At 52.0% G+C, this 22,753-nt stretch overlaps 1 protein-coding gene across 2 annotated transcripts; it reads right to left on the bottom strand.

Annotated features, from left to right (window-relative positions):
- Positions 1–674: 674 nt before the first annotated feature.
- On the bottom strand, positions 675–21,999 carry LOC139413720 (zinc finger protein 76). 2 transcript variants are annotated; one of them, XM_071161414.1, is made up of 13 exons: positions 21,951–21,999; positions 18,867–18,966; positions 18,653–18,736; positions 18,465–18,542; positions 18,080–18,270; positions 17,671–17,856; positions 15,782–15,983; positions 3,435–3,614; positions 2,916–3,119; positions 2,728–2,819; positions 2,294–2,455; positions 2,061–2,174; positions 675–1,974 (listed from the first exon to the last, which is right to left on the bottom strand). In XM_071161414.1, exons 2-13 carry the CDS (start codon positions 18,937–18,939, stop codon positions 1,885–1,887), a joined length of 1,656 nt encoding a protein of 551 aa, XP_071017515.1. In that variant the 5' UTR covers positions 18,940–18,966; positions 21,951–21,999; the 3' UTR covers positions 675–1,884. The 2 variants fall into 2 exon arrangements, with proteins under 2 accessions (XP_071017515.1, XP_071017516.1); XM_071161415.1 differs by lacking the exon at positions 21,951–21,999 and adding an exon at positions 19,935–21,919.
- Positions 22,000–22,753: the final 754 nt, after the last annotated feature.

Genomic DNA, 22,753 nt, shown 5'->3' with positions numbered 1-22,753 from the left:
CCACCACCACCACCACGAGAGTCGTGATAAAGGGGGGACTAGTTGGAGTGTGGCGGGGCTGAAATGCACTGATCCTGGGGATGAGAGAGGGCTGGGCTGCTGCTTTGCCATCTGCCCCTTTGTGTGAGAGGCTGGAGGGTGCAGGGAGGGGGTGGGCACAACAAGTGGCAACCCATAACAAATGAGAAAGGTGGAGACAGCTAGTGGTGGAATGCAAAGATTCAATGGTGACCACATGTTTTGTCTCCCGTTAGTTTTAATCCCAGGTCATTTTTCCACCCTTTTTTCTTTAGCCATGATTTGAGTTGTTTCATTAAAACATGCATGAGTGAATTATCATTCAAGACTCATCTGTCTCTCCTGTTTCCTTGACCTATTATTACATTAAGATGCACTGTTTGTACAGTGACGTTTTATGGTGTTACTGTCTTTGTCTTGTTAAAAAACAACTTTTAAACATGCACATTATGCCGTAAACAAAACATCTCATAGGAGAGACTTAATCAAAGACAAGCTAATCTTTCTGAAAGAAGGAAAACACCATAGCTGACTGAGGTCTTTCTCAAAAACATTTTCTTGGTTGAGGGGTATTTTAGGTGTGAGTCTGCCCTCTGGTGGTGAAAAGACAATCAGAAATAATATCAGCCAGAAAAGCATTGTGAGAGACACACAGCAACGGTAAAGCTATTTATTGACAAATGTACACCTCGGCAACGTCAGCATAGATCCAGATACACGTTGCAACTTGATACCGCTGATTTTGGGCTCTGTAGTTTTGCAGTTAATTTCTTCAATGACGTAGACAAGGCCAACGTTTAGCTCCTCAGACAAACAGTCTACCTCTGAACAGTTTCACAAGTGTTTCAGTTGAAAGAATCCATCTGTTTAAGAGCACTCTTCAAACCAAAACTTCAGAGTAGACGCAGAAGTACACAGTACTGGAAAACTCACTGCAATCAGACAAATACAAAACCAACGTTCTTGTATCATGATATGCCAATTTGAAGAACGTATAAAAGCGTCTGCTATCACGATATGCCTATTTAGCAGACACTTATCCGTTCTTGTATCACGATATGCCCATTTAGCAGACACTTTTATCCGTTCTTGTATCACGATATGCCCATTTAGCAGACACTTTTATCTGTTCTTGTATCACAATATGCCCATTTAGCAGATACTTATCCGTTCTTGTATCACGATATGCCCATTAGCAGACACAAGAACGGATAAAAGTGTCTGCTAAATGGGCATATTGTGATACAAGAAAGGATAAAAGTATCACGATATGCCCATTTAGCAGACACTTTTATCCGTTCTTGTATCATGATATGCCATTAGCAGACGCTTTTATCCATTATTGTATCATGATATGCCATTTAGCAGACACTTTTATCCTTTATTGTATCATGATATGCCATTTACCAGACGCTTTTATCCTTTATTGTATCATGATATGCCATTTAGCAGACGCTTTTATCCTTTATTGTATCATGATATGCCATTTAGCAGACGCTTTTATCCATTATTGTATCATGATTATGAAGACTAGAGGTAAAATCAAACTGGAGCTAGCTTTAGTGCAGGTGCTGCTTCTCAGAAGCAGCAGGATGAGTATGCTACTGTATTGTGGCTAAAAAAAACAAAGATCAATCTGCTCATGCTCACATCTGAACATTCTAAAGCCAGTCTCCATGACAACAGCTTCTCGGAGTCTCTCTCTGATTGGTTCCCGAGATAGGAGTTCTGCTCACTCTGTGCCTGTTGCAGGAGACAGGGCTCCAGGAGTGCTGTGGAGCTGGTTGGCGCTAAGCAGGTACTGTGTCGTACCCAGGGAAAGATGCTCTGTTTGGGGGAGGTAGGTGTGTCTCAGCAGATCCCCTCTCATGTGTCCTCGTCCTGAACCAGCCCTCCCTGCTGGATGGCAGCTGTCGCCATGCTGATGGCCTCCTCCAACGTCTGCTGCTCCTCCAGCTACACACACACACAATTAACAAATCAGTGTAATGCTCAGTGTCACTTACAGGTTGTTAATCTTGGTGTGTGTACTCTATACTGACCTGAACAGCAATCTGGGTGCCATTAGCCGTGGCCAGCAGTGCGACCTGCTGGTAGTGAGGGCCGGAGCCCTGCAAGCCGCCTGTCATAATACCCTCCGATGTCACTATGGCAACCTGGAGAGGAAAGACAAACCACATGATGATCCACTTTACAGGACAAACATTGACATGCAAGAGCAAATACTGATTCACACAGATAGCTTAGTGTGGGCTAAGATGTGTGTGCAACATACTGGCTGCAGCTCCTTGCCCTCCCCTGTAACCATGGTGATGTGGTGGTGTCCCATGGCGGCCATGTCTGTCTGGTGGGTCGGCAGGGAAATGGTTGTGCCGTCCTGCGTTACCATGGTGATGGCCGTGCTGAGTGCCTGCAGGTCCTCTGTCGACAGACCCACCTGCCAGAACAGAACCAATCAAACTGAAGGACAGAGAACCAACCGTTTTTTATAATACAGTAAAGCTCTGATAAATGCAACAGCTTGAGGTTGTCTTGACAGCATGTGCTAAACCGAAGCATGCTGCAATCAAATGAATGGGAATGGAAAACTATTGCATGTTTCAGGAGTTGACTGCATCCACAAAGTCTTTGGTGGGACAGCTGAAAGCTTATGCTATTTTCTATCTATATCACACAACCTGAATTACTAGATTGGAAATTATTAACTACCTGAGAACCAATGATAACCTGGGAATCCGACCCATCCTCTTTCTGCTCCGCCCCCTCCAGGAAGGAGGCCTGTGATTGGTCATCCACCGCTTCTGCAACAGAGACAGAGGCAGCCAATTAATTAATGAATACTGTTCAGACCTTCTGTCCTCAGCTGGTGTTTGTTACAGGAGTGTGTGTGTACATACCTTCCCCGTCCTCTGTGGCCTCAAAGTCTCCGTGCGTGGTGCGTTTGTGCATGGCCAGCGTGGAGGTCTGTCTGTAAGTTTTGCCACAGTGGTTGCAGGTGTAAGGTTTGCAGTGTGTGTGAACCACATGGTGCTTGTACAGGCTGGAGTACTCTGTAAATCGCTTCCCACAACCAGGGACTGTACACAGGTAGGGCTTCTCCCCTAGAGGAGAGAGAGAGATAGAGGGAGGGAGAAAGAGTGGAGCACTTAGTTAATGTCATATGATTTAAGTAGTGTGTGTGTCTTACCTGTGTGTATTGTCATATGATTTAAGTAGAGTGTGTGTGTCTTACTAGCGTGTACTCTCATATGATTTTAGTAGTGTGTGTGTGTTTCTTACCTGTGTGTATTGTCATATGATTTTAGTAGTGTGTGTGCGTCTTACTAGCGTGTACTCTCATATGATTTTAGTAGTGTGTGTGCGTCTTACTAGCGTGTACTCTCATATGATTTTAGTAGTGTGTGTGTGTTTCTTACCTGTGTGTATTCTCATGTGGTTCTTGTAGTTGGTAGCACTGGCAAAGCCTCGTCCACAGGATGGTTCAGGGCACATGTAGGGGCGTTCTCCTGTGTGTGTTCTGATGTGGACTTTCCTGATGTTAGAGGTGGTGAAGGAACGACCACAACCTTCAAACGGACACTTAAACGGCTTCTCACCTGACAGAAGGAGAAGTGTCAGGGGAAGATATGGAGAGAAGGAATGAAAGACAAAAGAGGGAGACGAGGGGGATATTAGATATGGGGAAAGAGCACCTACAGCCCTGGAACACACACCTAAACACTGTCCCATCAAACAAAGAGGGAGGGGAACAAGGAGGGAGAGAGAGCGTAAGAGGATTAGACAGGGTGGAGAAATACAGAGATGAGGAGACTGAAGAAAAGAGAAAATGACAGTAAGAGGAAAAGTAGTGGTGGGGGAAAGTGTGTCCGGGTCCTACCACCTGTCCCTGTCCTACTACCTGTCCCTGTCCGGGTCCTACCACCTGTCCCTGTCCTACCACCTGTCCCTGTCCGGGTCCTAACACCTGTCCCTGTCCGGGTCCTACCACCTGTCCCTGTCCGTGTCCTACCACCTGTCCCTGTCCTACCACCTGTCCCTGTCCGGGTCCTACCACCTGTCCCTGTCCTACCACCTGTCCCTGTCCGGGTCCTACCACCTGTCCCTGTCCGGGTCCTACCACCTGTCCCTGTCCGGGTCCTACCACCTGTCCCTGTCAGGGTCCTACCACCTGTCCCTGTCCTACTACCTGTCCCTGTCCGGGTCCTACCACCTGTCCCTGTCCGGGTCCTACCACCTGTCCCTGTCCTACCACCTGTCCCTGTCCGGGTCCTACCACCTGTCCCTGTCCTACCACCTGTCCCTGTCCGGGTCCTACCACCTGTCCCTGTCCGGGTCCTACCACCTGTCCGGGTCCTACCACCTGTCCCTGTCCGGGTCCTACCACCTGTCCCTGTCCTACCACCTGTCCCTGTCCGGGTCCTACCACCTGTCCCTGTCCGGGTCCTACCACCTGTCCCTGTCCGGGTCCTACCACCTGTCCCTGTCCTACTACCTGTCCCTGTCCTACCACCTGTCCCTGTCCGGGTCCTACCACCTGTCCCTGTCCGGGTCCTACCACCTGTCCCTGTCCGGGTCCTACCACCTGTCCCTGTCCTACCACCTGTCCCTGTCCTACTACCTGTCCCTGTCCTACCACCTGTCCGTGTCCTACCACCTGTCCCTGTCCGGGTCCTACCACCTGTCCGTGTCCTACTACCTGTCCCTGTCCTACTACCTGTCCCTGTCCGTGTCCTACTACCTGTCCCTGTCCGGGTCATACCACCTGTCCCTGTCCTACTACCTGTCCCTGTCCTACCACCTGTCCCTGTCCGTGTCCTACCACCTGTCCTTGTCCGGGTCCTACTACCTGTCCGTGTCCGTGTCCTACTACCTGTCCCTGTCCGTGTCCTACTACCTGTCCCTGTCCGTGTCCTACTACCTGTCCCTGTCCGTGTCCTACTACCTGTCCCTGTCGCATACTACCTGTCCCTGTCATACCACCTGTCCCTGTCCGTGTCCTACTACCTGTCCGTGTCGCATACTACCTGTCCCTGTCCGGGTCCTACCACCTGTCCCTGTCCTACCACCTGTCCCTGTCCGGGTCCTACCACCTGTCCCTGTCCGGGTCCTACCACCTGTCCCTGTCCGTGTCCTACCACCTGTCCCTGTCCGGGTCCTACCACCTGTCCCTGTCCGGGTCCTACCACCTGTCCCTGTCCGGGTCCTACCACCTGTCCCTGTCCGGGTCCTACCACCTGTCCCTGTCCGGGTCCTACCACCTGTCCCTGTCCGGGTCCTACCACCTGTCCCTGTCCGGGTCCTACCACCTGTCCCTGTCCGGGTCCTACCACCTGTCCCTGTCCGTGTCCTACCACCTGTCCCTGTCCGTGTCCTACCACCTGTCCCTGTCCGGGTCCTACCACCTGTCCCTGTCCGTGTCCTACCACCTGTCCCTGTCCGTGTCCTACCACCTGTCCCTGTCCGGGTCCTACCACCTGTCCCTGTCCGTGTCCTACCACCTGTCCCTGTCCGTGTCCTACCACCTGTCCCTGTCCGGGTCCTACCACCTGTCCCTGTCCGTGTCCTACCACCTGTCCCTGTCCGGGTCCTACCACCTGTCCCTGTCCGGGTCCTACCACCTGTCCCTGTCCGTGTTCTACCACCTGTCCCTGTCCGGGTCCTACCACCTGTCCCTGTCCGGGTCCTACCACCTGTCCCTGTCCGGGTCCTACCACCTGTCCCTGTCCTACCACCTGTCCCTGTCCGGGTCCTACCACCTGTCCCTGTCCGTGTCCTACCACCTGTCCCTGTCCTACCACCTGTCCCTGTCCTACCACCTGTCCCTGTCCTACCACCTGTCCCTGTCCTACCACCTGTCCCTGTCCTACCATCTGTCCCTGTCCTACCACCTGTCCCTGTCCTACCACCTGTCCCTGTCCTACCACCTGTCCCTGTCCTACCACCTGTCCCTGTCCGTGTCCTACCACCTGTCCCTGTCCGGGTCCTACCACCTGTCCCTGTCCGGGTCCTACCACCTGTCCCTGTCCGGGTCCTACCACCTGTCCCTGTCCGGGTCCTACTACCTGTCCCTGTCCGTGTCCTACCACCTGTCCCTGTCCGGGTCCTACCACCTGTCCCTGTCCTACCACCTGTCCCTGTCCGGGTCCTACCACCTGTCCCTGTCCTACCACCTGTCCCTGTCCGGGTCCTACCACCTGTCCCTGTCCTACCACCTGTCCCTGTCCTACCACCTGTCCCTGTCCGGGTCCTACCACCTGTCCCTGTCCTACCACCTGTCCCTGTCCTACCACCTGTCCCTGTCCTACCACCTGTCCCTGTCCGTGTCCTACCACCTGTCCCTGTCCGTGTCCTACCACCTGTCCCTGTCCGTGTCCTACCACCTGTCCCTGTCCGGGTCCTACCACCTGTCCCTGTCCGTGTCCTACTACCTGTCCCTGTCCTACCACCTGTCCCTGTCCTACCACCTGTCCCTGTCCTACCACCTGTCCCTGTCCGTGTCCTACCACCTGTCCCTGTCCGGGTCCTACCACCTGTCCCTGTCCTACCACCTGTCCCTGTCCGTGTCCTACCACCTGTCCCTGTCCGGGTCCTACCACCTGTCCCTGTCCTACCACCTGTCCCTGTCCTACCACCTGTCCCTGTCCTACCACCTGTCCCTGTCCTACCACCTGTCCCTGTCCGTGTCCTACCACCTGTCCCTGTCCGGGTCCTACCACCTGTCCCTGTCCGTGTCCTACCACCTGTCCCTGTCCGGGTCCTACCACCTGTCCCTGTCCTACCACCTGTCCCTGTCCGGGTCCTACCACCTGTCCCTGTCCTACCACCTGTCCCTGTCCGGGTCCTACCACCTGTCCCTGTCCGTGTCCTACCACCTGTCCCTGTCCTACCACCTGTCCCTGTCCGGATCCTACCACCTGTCCCTGTCCGTGTCCTACCACCTGTCCCTGTCCTACCACCTGTCCCTGTCCTACCACCTGTCCCTGTCCTACACCTGTCCCTGTCCGGGTCCTACCACCTGTCCCTGTCCGTGTCCTACCACCTGTCCCTGTCCTACCACCTGTCCCTGTCCGGGTCCTACCACCTGTCCCTGTCCTACCACCTGTCCCTGTCCGGGTCCTACCACCTGTCCCTGTCCTACCACCTGTCCCTGTCCGGGTCCTACCACCTGTCCCTGTCCTACCACCTGTCCCTGTCCTACCACCTGTCCCTGTCCGGGTCCTACCACCTGTCCCTGTCCTACCACCTGTCCCTGTCCGGGTCCTACCACCTGTCCCTGTCCGGGTCCTACCACCTGTCCCTGTCCGTGTCCTACCACCTGTCCCTGTCCTACCACCTGTCCCTGTCCGTGTCCTACCACCTGTCCCTGTCCGGGTCCTACCACCTGTCCCTGTCCGTGTCCTACTACCTGTCCCTGTCCGTGTCCTACTACCTGTCCCTGTCCGGGTCCTACCACCTGTCCCTGTCCGTGTCCTACTACCTGTTCCTGTCCGTGTCCTACTACCTGTTCCTGTCCGTGTCCTACTACCTGTCCCTGTCCTACCACCTGTCCCTGTCCTACTACCTGTTCCTGTCCGTGTCCTACCACCTGTCCGTGTCCTACCACCTGTCCCTGTCCGGGTCATACCACCTGTCCCTGTCCTACCACCTGTCCCTGTCCGTGTCCTACCACCTGTCCCTGTCCGGGTCCTACCACCTGTCCCTGTCCGTGTCCTACTACCTGTCCCTGTCCTACCACCTGTCCCTGTCCGGGTCCTACCACCTGTCCCTGTCCGTGTCCTACTACCTGTTCCTGTCCCTGTCCTACCACCTGTCCCTGTCCTACTACCTGTCCCTGTCCGTGTCCTACTACCTGTTCCTGTCCGTGTCCTACCACCTGTCCCTGTCCGGGTCCTACCACCTGTCCCTGTCCTACCACCTGTCCCTGTCCGGGTCCTACCACCTGTCCCTGTCCGTGTCCTACTACCTGTCCCTGTCCTACCACCTGTCCCTGTCCGGGTCCTACCACCTGTCCCTGTCCGTGTCCTACTACCTGTTCCTGTCCGTGTCCTACCACCTGTCCCTGTCCTACTACCTGTCCCTGTCCGTGTCCTACTACCTGTTCCTGTCCGTGTCCTACCACCTGTCCCTGTCCGTGTCCTACCACCTGTCCCTGTCCTACCACCTGTCCCTGTCCGGGTCCCACCACCTGTCCCTGTCCGTGTCCTACTACCTGTCCCTGTCCGTGTCCTACTACCTGTCCCTGTCCTACCACCTGTCCCTGTCCTACTACCTGTTCCTGTCCGTGTCCTACCACCTGTCCCTGTCCGTGTCCTACCACCTGTCCGTGTCCTACCACCTGTCCCTGTCCTACCACCTGTCCCTGTCCGTGTCCTACTACCTGTTCCTGTCCGTGTCCTACCACCTGTCCCTGTCCGTGTCCTACTACCTGTCCCTGTCCTACTACCTGTTCCTGTCCGTGTCCTACCACCTGTCCCTGTCCGGGTCCTACTACCTGTCCCTGTCCTACTACCTGTCCCTGTCCTACTACCTGTCCCTGTCCTACCACCTGTCCCTGTCCGGGTCCTACTACCTGTCCCTGTCCTACTACCTGTCCCTGTCCGTGTCCTACTACCGGTCCCAGTCCTACCACCTGTCCCTGTCCGGGTCCTACTACCTGTCCCTGTCCGTGTCCTACTACCTGTCCCCTACTACCTGTCCCTGTCCGTGTCCTACTACCTGTCCGTGTCGCATACTACCTGTCCCTGTCCGTGTCCTACTACCTGTCCCTGTCCGTGTCCTACTACCTGTCCCTGTCCGTGTCGCCTACTACCTGTCCCTGTCCTACTACCTGTCCCTGTCCGTGTCGCCTACTACCTGTCCCTGTCCGTGTCGCCTACGACCCGTCCCTGTCCGTGTCGCCTACGACCCGTCCGTGTCGCCTACTACCCGTCCCCGTCCGTGTCGCCTACTACCCGTCCCTGTCCGTGTCGCCTACCACCCGTCCCTGTCCGTGTCGCCTACCACCCGTCCCTGTCCCTGTCGCGTCCTACCACCCGTCCCTGTCCGTGTCGCCTACCACCCGTCCCTGTCCGCGTCGCCTACCACCCGTCCCTGTCCGCGTCGCCTACTACCCGTCCGCGTCGCCTACTACCCGTCCGCGTCGCCTACTACCCGTCCGCGTCGCCTACTACCCGTCCGCGTCGCCTACTACCCGTCCGCGTCGCCTACTACCCGTCCGCGTCGCCTACTACCCGTCCGTGTCGCCTACTACCCGTCCGAGTCGCCTACTACCCGTCCGCGTCTCCTACTACCCGTCCGAGTCACCTACCTGTCCGTGTCCTACCACCTGTTCGTGTCTGTGTCGCCTACTACCTGTCCGTGTCCTACCACCTGTCCGTGTCGCCTACTACCTGTCCTTGTCTGTGTCACCTACTACCTGTCCGTGTCCTACTACCTGTGTGTGTCCTACTACCTGTCCGTGTCCTACTACCTGCCCGTGTCCTACTACCTGCGTGTGCCCGTGTCCTACTACCTGCGTGTGTCCGTGTCCTACTACCTGCCCGTGTCCTACCTGCACTTGTCCGTGTCCTACTACCTGCCCGTGTCCTACTACCTGCGTGTCCTACTACCTGCCCGTGTCCTACCTGCGCTTGTCCGTGTCCTACTACCTGTCCGTGTCCTACCTGCGCTTGTCCGTGTCCTACTACCTGCCCGTGTCCTACCTGCGCTTGTCCGTGTCCTACTACCTATCTGTGTCCGTGTCCTTCTACCTGTGTGTGTCCGTGTCCTTCTACCTGTGTGTGTCCGTGTCCTTCTACCTGTGTGTGTCCGTGTCCTACTACCTGTGTGTGTCCGTGTCCTTCTACCTTTGTGTGTCCGTGTCCTTCTACCTGTGTGTGTCCGTGTCCTTCTACCTGTGTGTGTCCGTGTCCTTCTACCTGTGTGTGTCCGTGTCCTTCTACCTGTGTGTGTCCCCGTCCTTCTACCTGTGTGTGTCCGTGTCCTTCTACCTGTGTGTGTCCGTGTCCTTCTACCTGTGTGTGTCCGTGTCCTTCTACCTGTGTGTGTCCGTGTCCTTCTACCTGTGTGTGTCCGTGTCCTTCTACCTGTGTGTGTCCGTGTCCTACTACCTGTGTGTGTCCGTGTCCTACTACCTGTGTGTGTCCGTGTCCTACTACCTGTGTGTGTGCGTGTCCTACTACCTGTGTGTGCGTGTCCTACTACCTGTGTGTGTCCGTGTCCTACTACCTGTGTGTGTGCGTGTCCTTCTACCTGTGTGTCCCCGTGTCCTTCTACCTGTGTGTCCCCGTGTCCTTCTACCTTTGTGTGTCCGTGTCCTACTACCTGTGTGTGTCCGTGTCCTACTACCTGTGTGTGTCCGTGTCCTACTACCTGTGTGTGTCCGTGTCCTTCTACCTGTGTGTCCCCGTGTCCTTCTACCTGTGTGTGTCCGTGTCCTACTACCGGTCCGTGTCCTACTACCTGTGTGTGTCCGTGTCCTACTACCTGTGTGTGTGCGTGTCCTACTACCTGTGTGTGTGCGTGTCCTACTACCTGTGTGTGCGTGTCCTACTACCTGTGTGTGTGCGTGTCCTTCTACCTGTGTGTCCCCGTGTCCTTCTACCTGTGTGTGTCCGTGTCCTTCTACCTGTGTGTGTCCGTGTCCTACTACCTGTGTGTGTCCGTGTCCTACTACCTGTGTGTGTCCGTGTCCTACTACCTGTGTGTGTCCGTGTCCTACTACCTGTGTGTGTCCGTGTCCTTCTACCTGTGTGTCCCCGTGTCCTTCTACCTGTGTGTGTCCGTGTCCTACTACCGGTCCGTGTCCTACTACCTGTGTGTGTCCGTGTCCTACTACCTGTGTGTGTGCGTGTCCTACTACCTGTGTGTGTGCGTGTCCTACTACCTGTGTGTGTCCGTGTCCTACTACCTGTGTGTGTGCGTGTCCTACTACCTGTGTGTGTGCGTGTCATACTACTTGTGTGTGTCCATGTGTCCTACTACCTGTGTGTGTCTGTGTCCTACTACCTGCCCGTGTCCGTGTCCTACTACCTGTGTGTGTGCGTGTCCTACTACCTGTGTGTGCGTGTCCTACTACCTGTGTGTGTCCGTGTCCTACTACCTGTGTGTGTGCGTGTCCTACTACCTGTGTGTGTCCGTGTCCTACTACATGTTTGTGTGCGTGTCCTAATACCTGTGTGTGTCCGTGTCCTACTACATGTGTGTGTGCGTGTCCTACTACCTGTGTGTGTGCGTGTCCTACTACCTGTGTGTGTCCCCTACTACCGGTCCGTGTCCGTGTCGCCTACTACCTGTCCGTGTCCTACCACCTGTCCGTGTCGCCTACTACCTGTCCTTGTCTGTGTCGCCTACTACCTGTCCGTGTCCTACCTGCGTGTGTCCTACTACCTGTCCGTGTCCTACTACCTGTGTGTGTCCTACTACCTGTCCGTGTCCTACTACCTGCCCGTGTCCTACTACCTGCCCGTGTCCTACTACCTGCCCGTGTCCTACTACCTGCGTGTGTCCGTGTCCTACTACCTGCCCGTTTCCTACCTGCACTTGTCCGTGTCCAACTACCTGCCCGTGTCCTACTACCTGCGTGTCCTACTACCTGCCCGTGTCCTACCTGCGCTTGTCCGTGTCCTACTACCTGTCCGTGTCCTACTACCTGCCCGTGTCCTACCTGCGCTTGTCCGTGTCCTACTACCTGTCTGTATCCTACTACCTGTGTGTGTCCGTGTCCTTCTACCTGTGTGTGTCCGTGTCCTTCTACCTGTGTGTGTCCGTGTCCTTCTACCTGTGTGTGTCCGTGTCCTTCTACCTGTGTGTGTCCGTGTCCTTCTACCTGTGTGTGTCCGTGTCCTTCTACCTGTGTGTGTCCGTGTCCTACTACCTGTGTGTCCCCGTGTCCTTCTACCTGTGTGTGTGCGTGTCCTACTACCTGTGTGTGTCCGTGTCCTACTACCTGTGTGTGTGCGTGTCCTACTACCTGTGTGTCCGTGTCCTACTACCTGTGTGTGTCCGTGTCCTACTACCTGTGTGTGTCTGTGTCCTACTACCTGCCCGTGTCCTACTACCTGCCCGTGTCCGTGTCCTTCTACCTGTGTGTGTGCGTGTCCTACTACCTGTGTGTATCCGTGTCCTACTACCTGTGTGTGTGCGTGTCCTACTACCTGTGTGTGTGCGTGTCCTACTACCTGTGTGTGTGCGTGTCCTACTACCTGTGTGTGTCCGTGCCCTTCTACCTGTGTGTGTCCGTGCCCTTCTACCTGTGTGTGTGTGCGTGTCCTACTACCTGTGCGCGTGTCCTACTACCCGTGCGCGTGTCCTACTACCCGTGCGCGTGTCCTACTACCCGTGCGCGTGTCCTACTACCCGTGTGTGTGCGCGTGTCCTACTACCCGTGTGTGTGCGCGTGTCCTACTACCCGTGTGTGTGCGCGTGTCCTACTACCCGTGTGTGTGCGCGTGTCCTACTACCCGTGTGTGCGCGCGTGTCCTACTACCCGTGTGTGCGCGCGTGTCCTACTACCCGTGTCCTACTACCAGTGTGTGCGCGTGTCCTACTACCCGTGTGTGCGCGTGTCCTACTACCCGTGTGTGTGCGCGTGTCCTACTACCCGTGTGTGTGTGCGTGTCCTACTACCTGTGTGTGTGCGCGTGTCCTACTACCCGTGTGTGTGCGCGTGTCCTACTACCCGTGTGTGTGTGCGTGTCCTACTACCCGTGTGTGTGTGCGCGCGTCCTACTACCCGTGTGTGTGCGCGTGTCCTAGTACCCGTGTGTGTCCTACCTGCGCTTGTCCGTGTCCTACTACCTGTCCGTGTCCTACTACCTGCCCGTGTCCTACCTGCGCTTGTCCGTGTCCTACTACCTGTCTGTATCCTACTACCCGTGTGTGTGCGTGTCCTACTACCCGTGTGTGTGCGTGTCCTACTACCCGTGTGTGTGCGTGTCCTACTACCCGTGTGTGTCCTACTACCTGTGTGTGTCCGTGTCCTACTACCTGTGTGTGTCCGTGTCCTACTACCTGTGTGTGTCCGTGTCCTACTACCTGTGTGTGTCCGTGTCCTACTACCTGTGTGTGTCCGTGTCCTACTACCTGTGTGTGTCCGTGTCCTTCTACCTGTGTGTGTCCGTGTCCTTCTACCTGTGTGTGTCCGTGTCCTTCTACCTGTGTGTGTCCGTGTCCTTCTACCTGTGTGTGTCCGTGTCCTTCTACCTGTGTGTGTCCCCGTCCTTCTACCTGTGTGTCCCCGTGTCCTTCTACCTGTGTGTCCCCGTGTCCTTCTACCTGTGTGTGTCCGTGTCCTTCTACCTGTGTGTCCCCGTGTCCTTCTACCTGTGTGTCCCCGTGTCCTACTACCTGTGTGTGTGCGTGTCCTACTACCTGTGTGTGTGCGTGTCCTACTACCTGTGTGTGTGCGTGTCCTACTACCTGTGTGTGTGCGTGTCCTACTACCTGTGTGTGTGCGTGTCCTACTACCTGTGTGTGTGCGTGTCCTACTACCTGTGTGTGTGCGTGTCCTACTACCTGTGTGTGTGCGTGTCCTACTACCTGTGTGTGTCCGTGTCCTACTACCTGTGTGTGTCCGTGTCCTACTACCTGCCCGTGTCCTACTACCTGCCCGTGTCCGTGTCCTTCTACCTGTGTGTGTGCGTGTCCTACTACCTGTGTGTATCCGTGTCCTACTACCTGTGTGTGTGCGTGTCCTACTACCTGTGTGTGTGCGTGTCCTACTACCTGTGTGTGTGCGTGTCCTACTACCTGTGTGTGTGCGTGTCCTACTACCTGTGTGTGTGCGTGTCCTACTACCTGTGTGTGTCCGTGCCCTTCTAGCTGTGTGTGTCCGTGCCCTTCTACCTGTGTGTGTGCGTGTCCTACTACCCGTGCGCGTGTCCTACTACCCGTGCGCGTGTCCTACTACCCGTGTGTGTGCGCGTGTCCTACTACCCGTGTGTGTGCGCGTGTCCTACTACCCGTGTGTGTGCGCGTGTCCTACTACCCGTGTGTGCGCGCGTGTCCTACTACCCGTGTCCTACTACCAGTGTGTGCGCGTGTCCTACTACCCGTGTGTGCGCATGTCCTACTACCCGTGTGTGTGCGCGTGTCCTACTACCCGTGTGTGTGTGCGTGTCCTACTACCTGTGTGTGTGCGCGTGTCCTACTACCCGTGTGTGTGCGCGTGTCCTACTACCCGTGTGTGTGTGCGTGTCCTACTACCCGTGTGTGTGTGCGCGTGTCCTACTACCCGTGTGTGTGCGCGTGTCCTAGTACCCGTGTGTGTCCTACCTGCGCTTGTCCGTGTCCTACTACCTGTCCGTGTCCTACTACCTGCCCGTGTCCTACCTGCGCTTGTCCGTGTCCTACTACCTGTCTGTATCCTACTACCCGTGTGTGTGCGTGTCCTACTACCCGTGTGTGTCCTACTACCCGTGTGTGTCCTACTACCCGTGTGTGTCCTACTACCCGTGTGTGTCCTACTACCCGTGTGTGTCCGTGTCCTACTACCTGTGTGTGTCCGTGTCCTACTACCTGTGTGTCCCCGTGTCCTACTACCTGTGTGTCCCCGTGTCCTTCTACCTGTGTGTCCCCGTGTCCTTCTACCTGTGTGTCCCCGTGTCCTTCTACCTGTGTGTCCCCGTGTCCTTCTACCTGTGTGTCCCCGTGTCCTTCTACCTGTGTGTCCCCGTGTCCTTCTACCTGTGTGTCCCCGTGTCCTTCTACCTGTGTGTCCCCGTGTCCTTCTACCTGTGTGTCCCCGTGTCCTACTACCTGTGTGTCCGCGTGTCCTACTACCTGTGTGTCCGCGTGTCCTACTACCTGTGTGTGTGCGTGTCCTACTACCTGTGTGTGTGCGTGTCCTACTACCTGTGTGTGTGCGTGTCCTACTACCTGTGTGTGTGCGTGTCCTACTACCTGTGTGTGTGCGTGTCCTACTACCTGTGTGTGTCCGTGTCCTACTACCTGTGTGTGTCCGTGTCCTACTACCTGTGTGTGTCCGTGTCCTACTACCTGTGTGTGTCCGTGTCCTACTACCTGTGTGTGTGCGTGTCCTACTACCTGTGTGTGTGCGTGCCCTTCTACCTGTGTGTGTCCGTGTCCTACTACCCGTGCGCGTGTCCTACTACCCGTGTGTGTGCGCGCGTCCTACTACCCGTGTGTGTGCGCGCGTGTCCTACTACCCGTGTGTGTGCGCGTCCTACTACCCGTGTGTGTGCGCGCGTCCTACTACCCGTGTGTGTGCGCGCGTCCTACTACCCGTGTGTGTGCGCGCGTCCTACTACCCGTGTGTGTGCGCGTGCCCTACTACCCGTGTGTGTGCGCGTGTCCTACTACCCGTGTGTGTGCGCGTGTCCTACTACCCGTGTGTGTGCGCGTGTCCTACTACCCGTGTGTGTGCGCGTGTCCTACTACCCGTGTGTGTGCGCGTGTCCTACTACCCGTGTGTGTGCGCGTGTCCTACTACCCGTGTGTGTGCGTGTCCTACTACCTGTGTGTGTGCGTGTCCTACTACCCGTGTGTGTCCGTGTCCTACTACCTGTGTGTGTGCGTGTCCTACTACCCGTGTGTGTGCGTGTCCTACTACTTGTGTGTGTGCGTGTCCTACTACCTGTGTGTGTGCGTGTCCTACTACCTGTGTGTGTGCGTGTCCTACTACCTGTGTGTGTGCGTGTCCTACTACCTGTGTGTGTGCGTGTCCTACTACCTGTGTGTGTGCGTGTCCTACTACCTGTGTGTGTGCGTGTCCTACTACCTGTGTGTGTGCGTGTCCTACTACCTGTGTGTGTGCGGACATGCTTCTGGAGGTCTCCGGAGGTTTTGAAGGCCTTGAAGCACATGTCTTCAGGACACTTGTATGGTTTCTCTCCAGTGTGTGTCCGTAGGTGACTCTTCAGGCCGTAACCTGTAGCGAACGCCTTTCCACACGTCAACACATCACACCTGTATGGCCGGACACCTGTGTGAGCCCTCTCATGCACCTGACAAGACAGGGTCAACGTTAATGTAACATGAATATCTTCTCAAGTGGGAACAAATGTGTGTACAGTGGCAAGAAAAAGTATGTGAACCCTTTGAAACTACCTGGATTTCTACATAAAATGGTCACAACAGACAAACAGTCTGCTTAAACTAACACAATCATTTGTGTATTTGTCTTGTCTATATTGAATACATAACTTAAACATTTACAGTGTAGGTTGGAAAAAGTATGTGAACCCCTAGGCTAATGACTTTTCCAAAAACTAATTGGAGTCAGGAGTCAGCTAACCTGGAGTCAAATCAATGAGACGAGATTGGAGATGTTGGTTAGAGCTGCTTTGCCCTATAAAAAACACTCACAAAATTTGAGTTTGCTATTCACAAGAAGCATTGCCTGATGTGAACCATTAAGAATTGTTGCCTCTCATAAAGCTGAAAAAAAAAAGAAAAAAAAAAAAGTATCTCTGAAAGCCTTGATGGTCATCAGTCCATGGTAAGACAAAGTGTCTATAAATGGAGAAAGTTCAGCACTGTTGCTACTCTCCCTAGGAGCGGCCGTCCTGAAAAGATGACTGCAAGAACACAGCGCAGAATGCTCAATGAGGTTAAGAAAAATCCTAGAATGTCAGCTAAAGACTTCTCTGGAACATGATAACATCTTTGTTGATGAGTCCACAATACGGAAAACATTAAACAAGAATGGTGTTCATGGGAGGACACCACAGAAGAAGCAACTGCTGTCTAAAAAAAAAATTGCTGCACATCTGAATTTGCAAAAGTGCACCTGGATGTTCCACAGCGCTTCTGGCAAAAATATTCTGTGGACAGATGAAACTACAGCTGAGTTGTTTGGAAAGAACACACAACACTCTGTGTGGAGAAAAAAAAGGCACAGCACACCAACATCTCATCACAACTGGTAAGTATGGTGGAGGGAGCATCATGGTTTGGGGCTGCTTTGCTGCCTCAGGGCCTGGACAGCTTGCGATCCTTTTTCTGTCCATGAATTCCCAAGTTTATCAAGACATTTTGCAGGAGAATGTTAGGCTATCTGTCCGCCAATTGAAGCTCAAGACAAGTTGGGTGATGCAATAGGACAACGACCCAAAACACAGAAGTAAATCAACAACAGAATGGGTTCAAACAGAAGAAAATACACCTTCTAGAGTGGCCCAGTCAGAGTCCTGACCTCAACCCGATTGAGATGCTGTGGCATGGCCTCAAGAGAGCAATTCACACCAGACATCACAAGAATATCGCTGAACTGAAACAGTTTTGTACAGAGGAATGGTCCAAAATTCCTCCTGACCGCTGTGTAGGTCTGACTCCAGAAAACGTTTGGTTGAGGTTATTGCTGCAAAGGATTTTGCACTGTGAATGTTCACACTGTGTGTTCAATAAAGATAATTGTGTGAGTGTTATTAGTTTAAGCAGACTGTGTTTGTCTATTGTTGTGACCTAGACAAAGATCAGATCAAATTTTAGGACCAGTTTATGCAGAAATCCAGGTATTTCCAAAGGCTTCACATACTTTTTCTTGCCACTGTATGTGTGTGGTATCTTAATGTGGGGTACTGTGATCCGAGGGTCAGTGTGTGCTGTAGAGGGTGTGTGTGTGTGTGGTATCTTAAGGTGGGGTACTGTGGTCAGAGAGTCAGTGTGTGCTGTAGAGGGTGTGTGTGGTACCTTGAGGTGGTGTGCTGTGGTGTAGAGACGTCCACAGCCCTCGTAGTCACAGCGGAATGTCTTCTCAGCCGTCTGCTGACCCTTAGGGGAACCCCACGACCCCATCACCTGTACAATAGGCTCTATGTCCTGCAGTCCATTGGTACTGCTCATGGTCTCATCCACCTCCACCTCAGACCCCGTCATCTGGGGAGAAAACATGGGAGAACAGAGTTTGAGAGCATTATATTGATTAAAAGTACAACATGACTTATTCCACCAGAAGTAGAACTGCATAGTATCTGTGAGAGAGAGAAAGACACATGGGGGGGGAAACTGAGCATTCAAGAAAAATAACAAAAAAAATATTTACAGGAAACCGTGAGTGACAGAACACATGAGTGATACAACAGCAGGAAAAGAGCGAGACCTTGGCGTAGTTCTCCAGGGTGGTGATGGTGTCTGTGTCCACAGTGTCGTCTGTAGCTAGCTCCTCCAGGCCACCCCCTGGCTGCAAAGTCAGGATGGTGCTGCCAGTCTGCAGGCCCGAGGGGTGGTGGATGTACGCCGTGCTGCCATCCTCCAGCTGCACCGCCTCCACCGCACTGGGATCATACCCATCTGCAGGGGTTAGAGGTTAATGGTCCTCTTTGAAAATGTTTGAGATGACTTCCCTTCCATCCTTTGCAGAAGTAATAATAACTGATGTGTGGCTGGATAATGATAAAACAAGATGATGATGACCACCCTATTGCTTCAACAAGCCAACCTTTCCTAGAGTGGTGAATACAGCATCTGGTTAGATGCTAATATACCTTTGGGTGTGTGGTGGATGTATGCCGTGGTCCCGTCCTCCAGCTGCACTGCCTGGCCGTCCTCAAAGGGCAGGGGCTCTGGGGAGACGACAGGAAAACAGCATCAGGAGAGGTATGAGCAACAGAACACACAAAAGGTTATTCACAAACCCTCCGGCAGACATGTTGTTCTGAGGGTGTACACTGACCTTTCTGCTGTACAGTAACCTGCTGAATGTAGGCTGTAGTACCATCCTCCAACTGAATAGTATCGCCTTCCACTAGGTTGCCATCTGATGAAATCAGTATATTGTTGATATCAGTGGCAGTCATACATACTCATACTGGTGGACATGTAAATGTTAGCTTTGAGTTGTGCATTTCATAATTTTTTTGCAGTGTGTGAATGTGTGACTTTGTCACCTTTGATGGCTTGTTCAATGTAGGCTGTGGAGCCATCACTGAGGGCAACAGCCTGCAATCCCAAACTCTCCATCCTTCTGCTCAGCTACAGATGCTCTTTCTGACAATAAGAGAGAGACAGAGACACATAGCTACTGAAACTCCACTGCCGAGACAGGCAGTTGCTATGAGCTGACACTCTCCTACTACACACACACTATGGAGGATCCCCAGCAATCCTGTGTACTGCTGCATTGTGTTGTTTATTATGTAGCTACTGTCCTAACATCTTGCTCTGTAGCAAGGTTATATTCCCTGGGTCAGCTGATGTGACCTCAATGCAGTGATGATGACCTAGGGGTTGTGTGGTAGCTTGACACCTCAATGAAGAGAAAGGGAGGTGAGTGATGCGTTCCCAAAATGTGGCTGGCCTAGACACTCAGGTGCATACACTATTATGTGTATGCACCTAGGATAGGTTGAAGATGAGTCTATGGGGGGGGGGAGACTTATTTTACTGTCAATGGACATAGCTATCTGCTTATGATCAAGTTTCTACAAGGGTTTATGGCCATCCGGTTGTCCTGTGCCATTATTGAAAGTTTAGGTAGACACAGGTCAAGAGACACACTCTTGCCTGGATCTAGCTGGTATAGGGTGTAATCATTATCATCCAAGAGTTGCAAACGAGAGTTTCTATTTGACAAATTCAGGTATGTTTATCCCCGTTTTGTTCCGGTTAAGAATAGTTTTTCAACAGAATCTGAGGAACAAATACACCCCTAATCACACGTAAACCGAGTACACTTTCATAGCAGCCACGTTGTATTCCTTTCTCTTCCCTTCTGGACTTTAATGCACAACACATCAGCTGTATGTGACCAGTTGAAAAAAACCTTTCCAAGCCAAATCTCTACACAGCTACTGTACATCGTTGTCACCATATTAGCTAAAGTAATGTCAGCATAGCTAATAGAACTAACACATTAGTAAACCCGCTACAATCATGCAGTAACGTTTGTGTACAGTCAGTAAGCAGTTACACAGGCAGGCCCCAGTGGCAATAAATTAGTAACACCAAAAGCTTACCTTGAGTTGGAAGAGTTCCAGTGTTGTGTTGGAAAGTCATAGCCAGCTAGCTAACATAGCATCCCTCTGTTTGAGCAGGGTGTTTCAGTAGGCTAAACTAGCTAGCTGCATTTGCTAGCTAAGTAAGAGAAACTGAAAGTGCTTCTTCATTTTGGAAGAAATCAATTTCTTCAAAACTGTTCAACTATTGTCTCTCTCTCTGTTGTTCTGCCCCTGAACAAGGCAGTTAACCCATTGTTCCTAGGCTGTCATTGAAAATAAGAATTTGTTCTTAACTGACTTACCTAGTTAAATAAATATATATTTTTTAAATGCTCCAATATCTAGTGGAAAGCCTTGTGTTATAGCAACAAAGGAGACCAACTCCATATTAATACCCGTAATTTTGGAATGAGATGTTCGACGAGCAGGTGTCCACATACATTTGCTGTATTAGTGTACACAGAGTGTACAAAACATTAGGAACACCGGCTCTTTCCATGACAGGCTGACCAGGTGAATTCAGGGAAAAGCTATGATCCCTCATTGATGACACTTAAATCAGTGTAGATGAAGGGGATGAGACAGGTTAAAGTTTTTTAAAGACCTGAGACCGGTTGTGTATGTGTGCCATTCAGAGGGTGACCCTTTATTTAACTGGGCATGTCAGTTAAGAAAAACATTATTATTTACAATGACGGCCTACACTGGCCAAACCTGAACGACGCTGGGCCAATTGTGCGCAGCCCTATGGGACTCTCAATCACGGCCGGTTGTGATACTGCCTGGATTCGAACCACGGTGTCTGTAGTGAAGCACCTAACACTGAGATGCACCTCCTTAGATGGCTGCACCACTCAGGAGCAAAAGATTGAAGTATCTTTGAACAGGGTGTCAATAACTGCAATGCTGCTGGGTTTTTCACACAACAGTTTGTGTTTATCAAGAATGGTCAACCTGCCAAAGCACATCCAGCCAACTTTGGGAAGGATTGGAGTAGACATGGGCCAGCATCCCTGTGGAACGCTTTCGACACCTTGTTGAGTCCATGCCCTGACGAATTGAGGCTGTTCTAAGGGCAAAGTGGGGTGCAACTGAGTATTTGGAAGGCATTCCTATTTTTTTCTACACTCAAATCACATACCTGTTTAACATATGTTATTGCGGGTGTAGCGAAATGCTTTTGTTTCTAGCCCCGACAGTGCAGTAATATCTAACAAGTACACTCAGTATATACTACAGGGATCTACACTAGAGCTAATTGTCACTGTACCGGTTTAGATGGGTTCTTTGTTGGTAATGAGAGAGGTTTGTGAATGGTTTAATTCATTATTCTACAGCTGGTTACTGTAGCGGACCTAACTCCACTCTAAGCAGACCACACAGCTAACGTTAACTTTCATCCGAGTCAATAATTACTGGGAATATAGTATAACAATATGCCATGAATCCTATAGTTAATTAGTCAAGAAGAAATGTGGACTCATAGTCAATTTCAAATGGCAAGCTAAGTTAACTGCTTAACCAACAGGCTAGAGGTCGAGTGACAGCTAGGCATCTAGTAAGCTAACATCGCCATTACACTGAAAGGTAAAGTTAGCTGGCTGGCTATTGGTGCTATGGCTAGCTTTAACTTCAACAAACACATTTTCTTCGCCAACTAAGTCACATAACACCATAAATTACCCTAATAGTAAATATCTAGCGCCACAACTTTGACTACGTTTACAATATGTTTTTTGACGTGACTAACTAGCTAAATAGCTAAGGCGCACGGCAGTAGAAATACAACCAGGCCTCATTCACTACAACACGTTTGCGCTTGAATCAGACATTTGCAACGCAACCGGGTTACTCCCATCGGTAACGCCGATAATCGATCCCTAACAAAGCGTTTTCTATTTCTTGATATTTCTTCTCAAACGCTAAAGAAATCCAGAAAATCACAAGCTCTTTATTTTCCCCTCCATATCCCCCATTTTTATATCCCATCTCTCCCTCGGTTTGACAAGTTGCAGCGCAAACTGGGATACTCACCTCCAGCAGACCGCCATGCACCAGGCACCACAGAAGCACCCGGGAACCTGAATGGTATGAAAACGAGTTGGATCATTACACCACCAGTCACCAGATTGATCTAGGGTCAGTTTTGTCGTCCTGACCTCAAAGGTGTTGTTCCCGGGGTGCGTAGGACTGGTTATAGATACTTTTTAGGATCAGCAATTTCTGCAGGCTGTTCAGATATGTAAAAGGTGAACATTTACTTCTTGAAAATATGTAGCAGTAGCCACATAGGAAAAAGCCCTGAAAGTACTTACTTTTTGTCAATCTCTGCATATAACTGACAAGCAACACAGCACACAGAGCAGAAAACATTTATTTATAAACATTATATAAACATTCAGCATCTGACAAGAGTGCAGAAAATCAAACTATTTGATATAATGCTCTCTGATTACGATCCAACACAGATTATTGCACATTTTATAAGGTCTCATTTTTTCAAGGGATATCTGAAAATACAATGGTCAAATCAGTGTTGATTTCCATGACACCTATTAGACACACACACACACACACTTGTTTTGGTTGCGTGTGTAAACCTAGACTCACATTGCAATTTGATCACACAAAGCTATTATTCAAAGCCAATTTAAACAAGTTGAATTGTCTTAATTGTATTTTCAGCTGGTGTACAAACTGAAAGTAAAAGGCACACAAACAAAATGTAAGAATGGGAAGAATAGAAATCCGGCACATAACAGCTCTACTACCAATTCTTAGACTTGCTTTCAATGAGAATGACAGATATATAACTCACATTTCTATGTGAATTTGGT

This window comes from Oncorhynchus clarkii, chromosome 7 (genome assembly GCF_045791955.1).
Source record: "Oncorhynchus clarkii lewisi isolate Uvic-CL-2024 chromosome 7, UVic_Ocla_1.0, whole genome shotgun sequence".
Lineage (NCBI taxonomy): Eukaryota > Metazoa > Chordata > Actinopteri > Salmoniformes > Salmonidae > Oncorhynchus > Oncorhynchus clarkii.
Note: the sequence above shows the minus strand (reverse complement) of the source record. Positions and strands in the feature narration are given on the sequence as shown.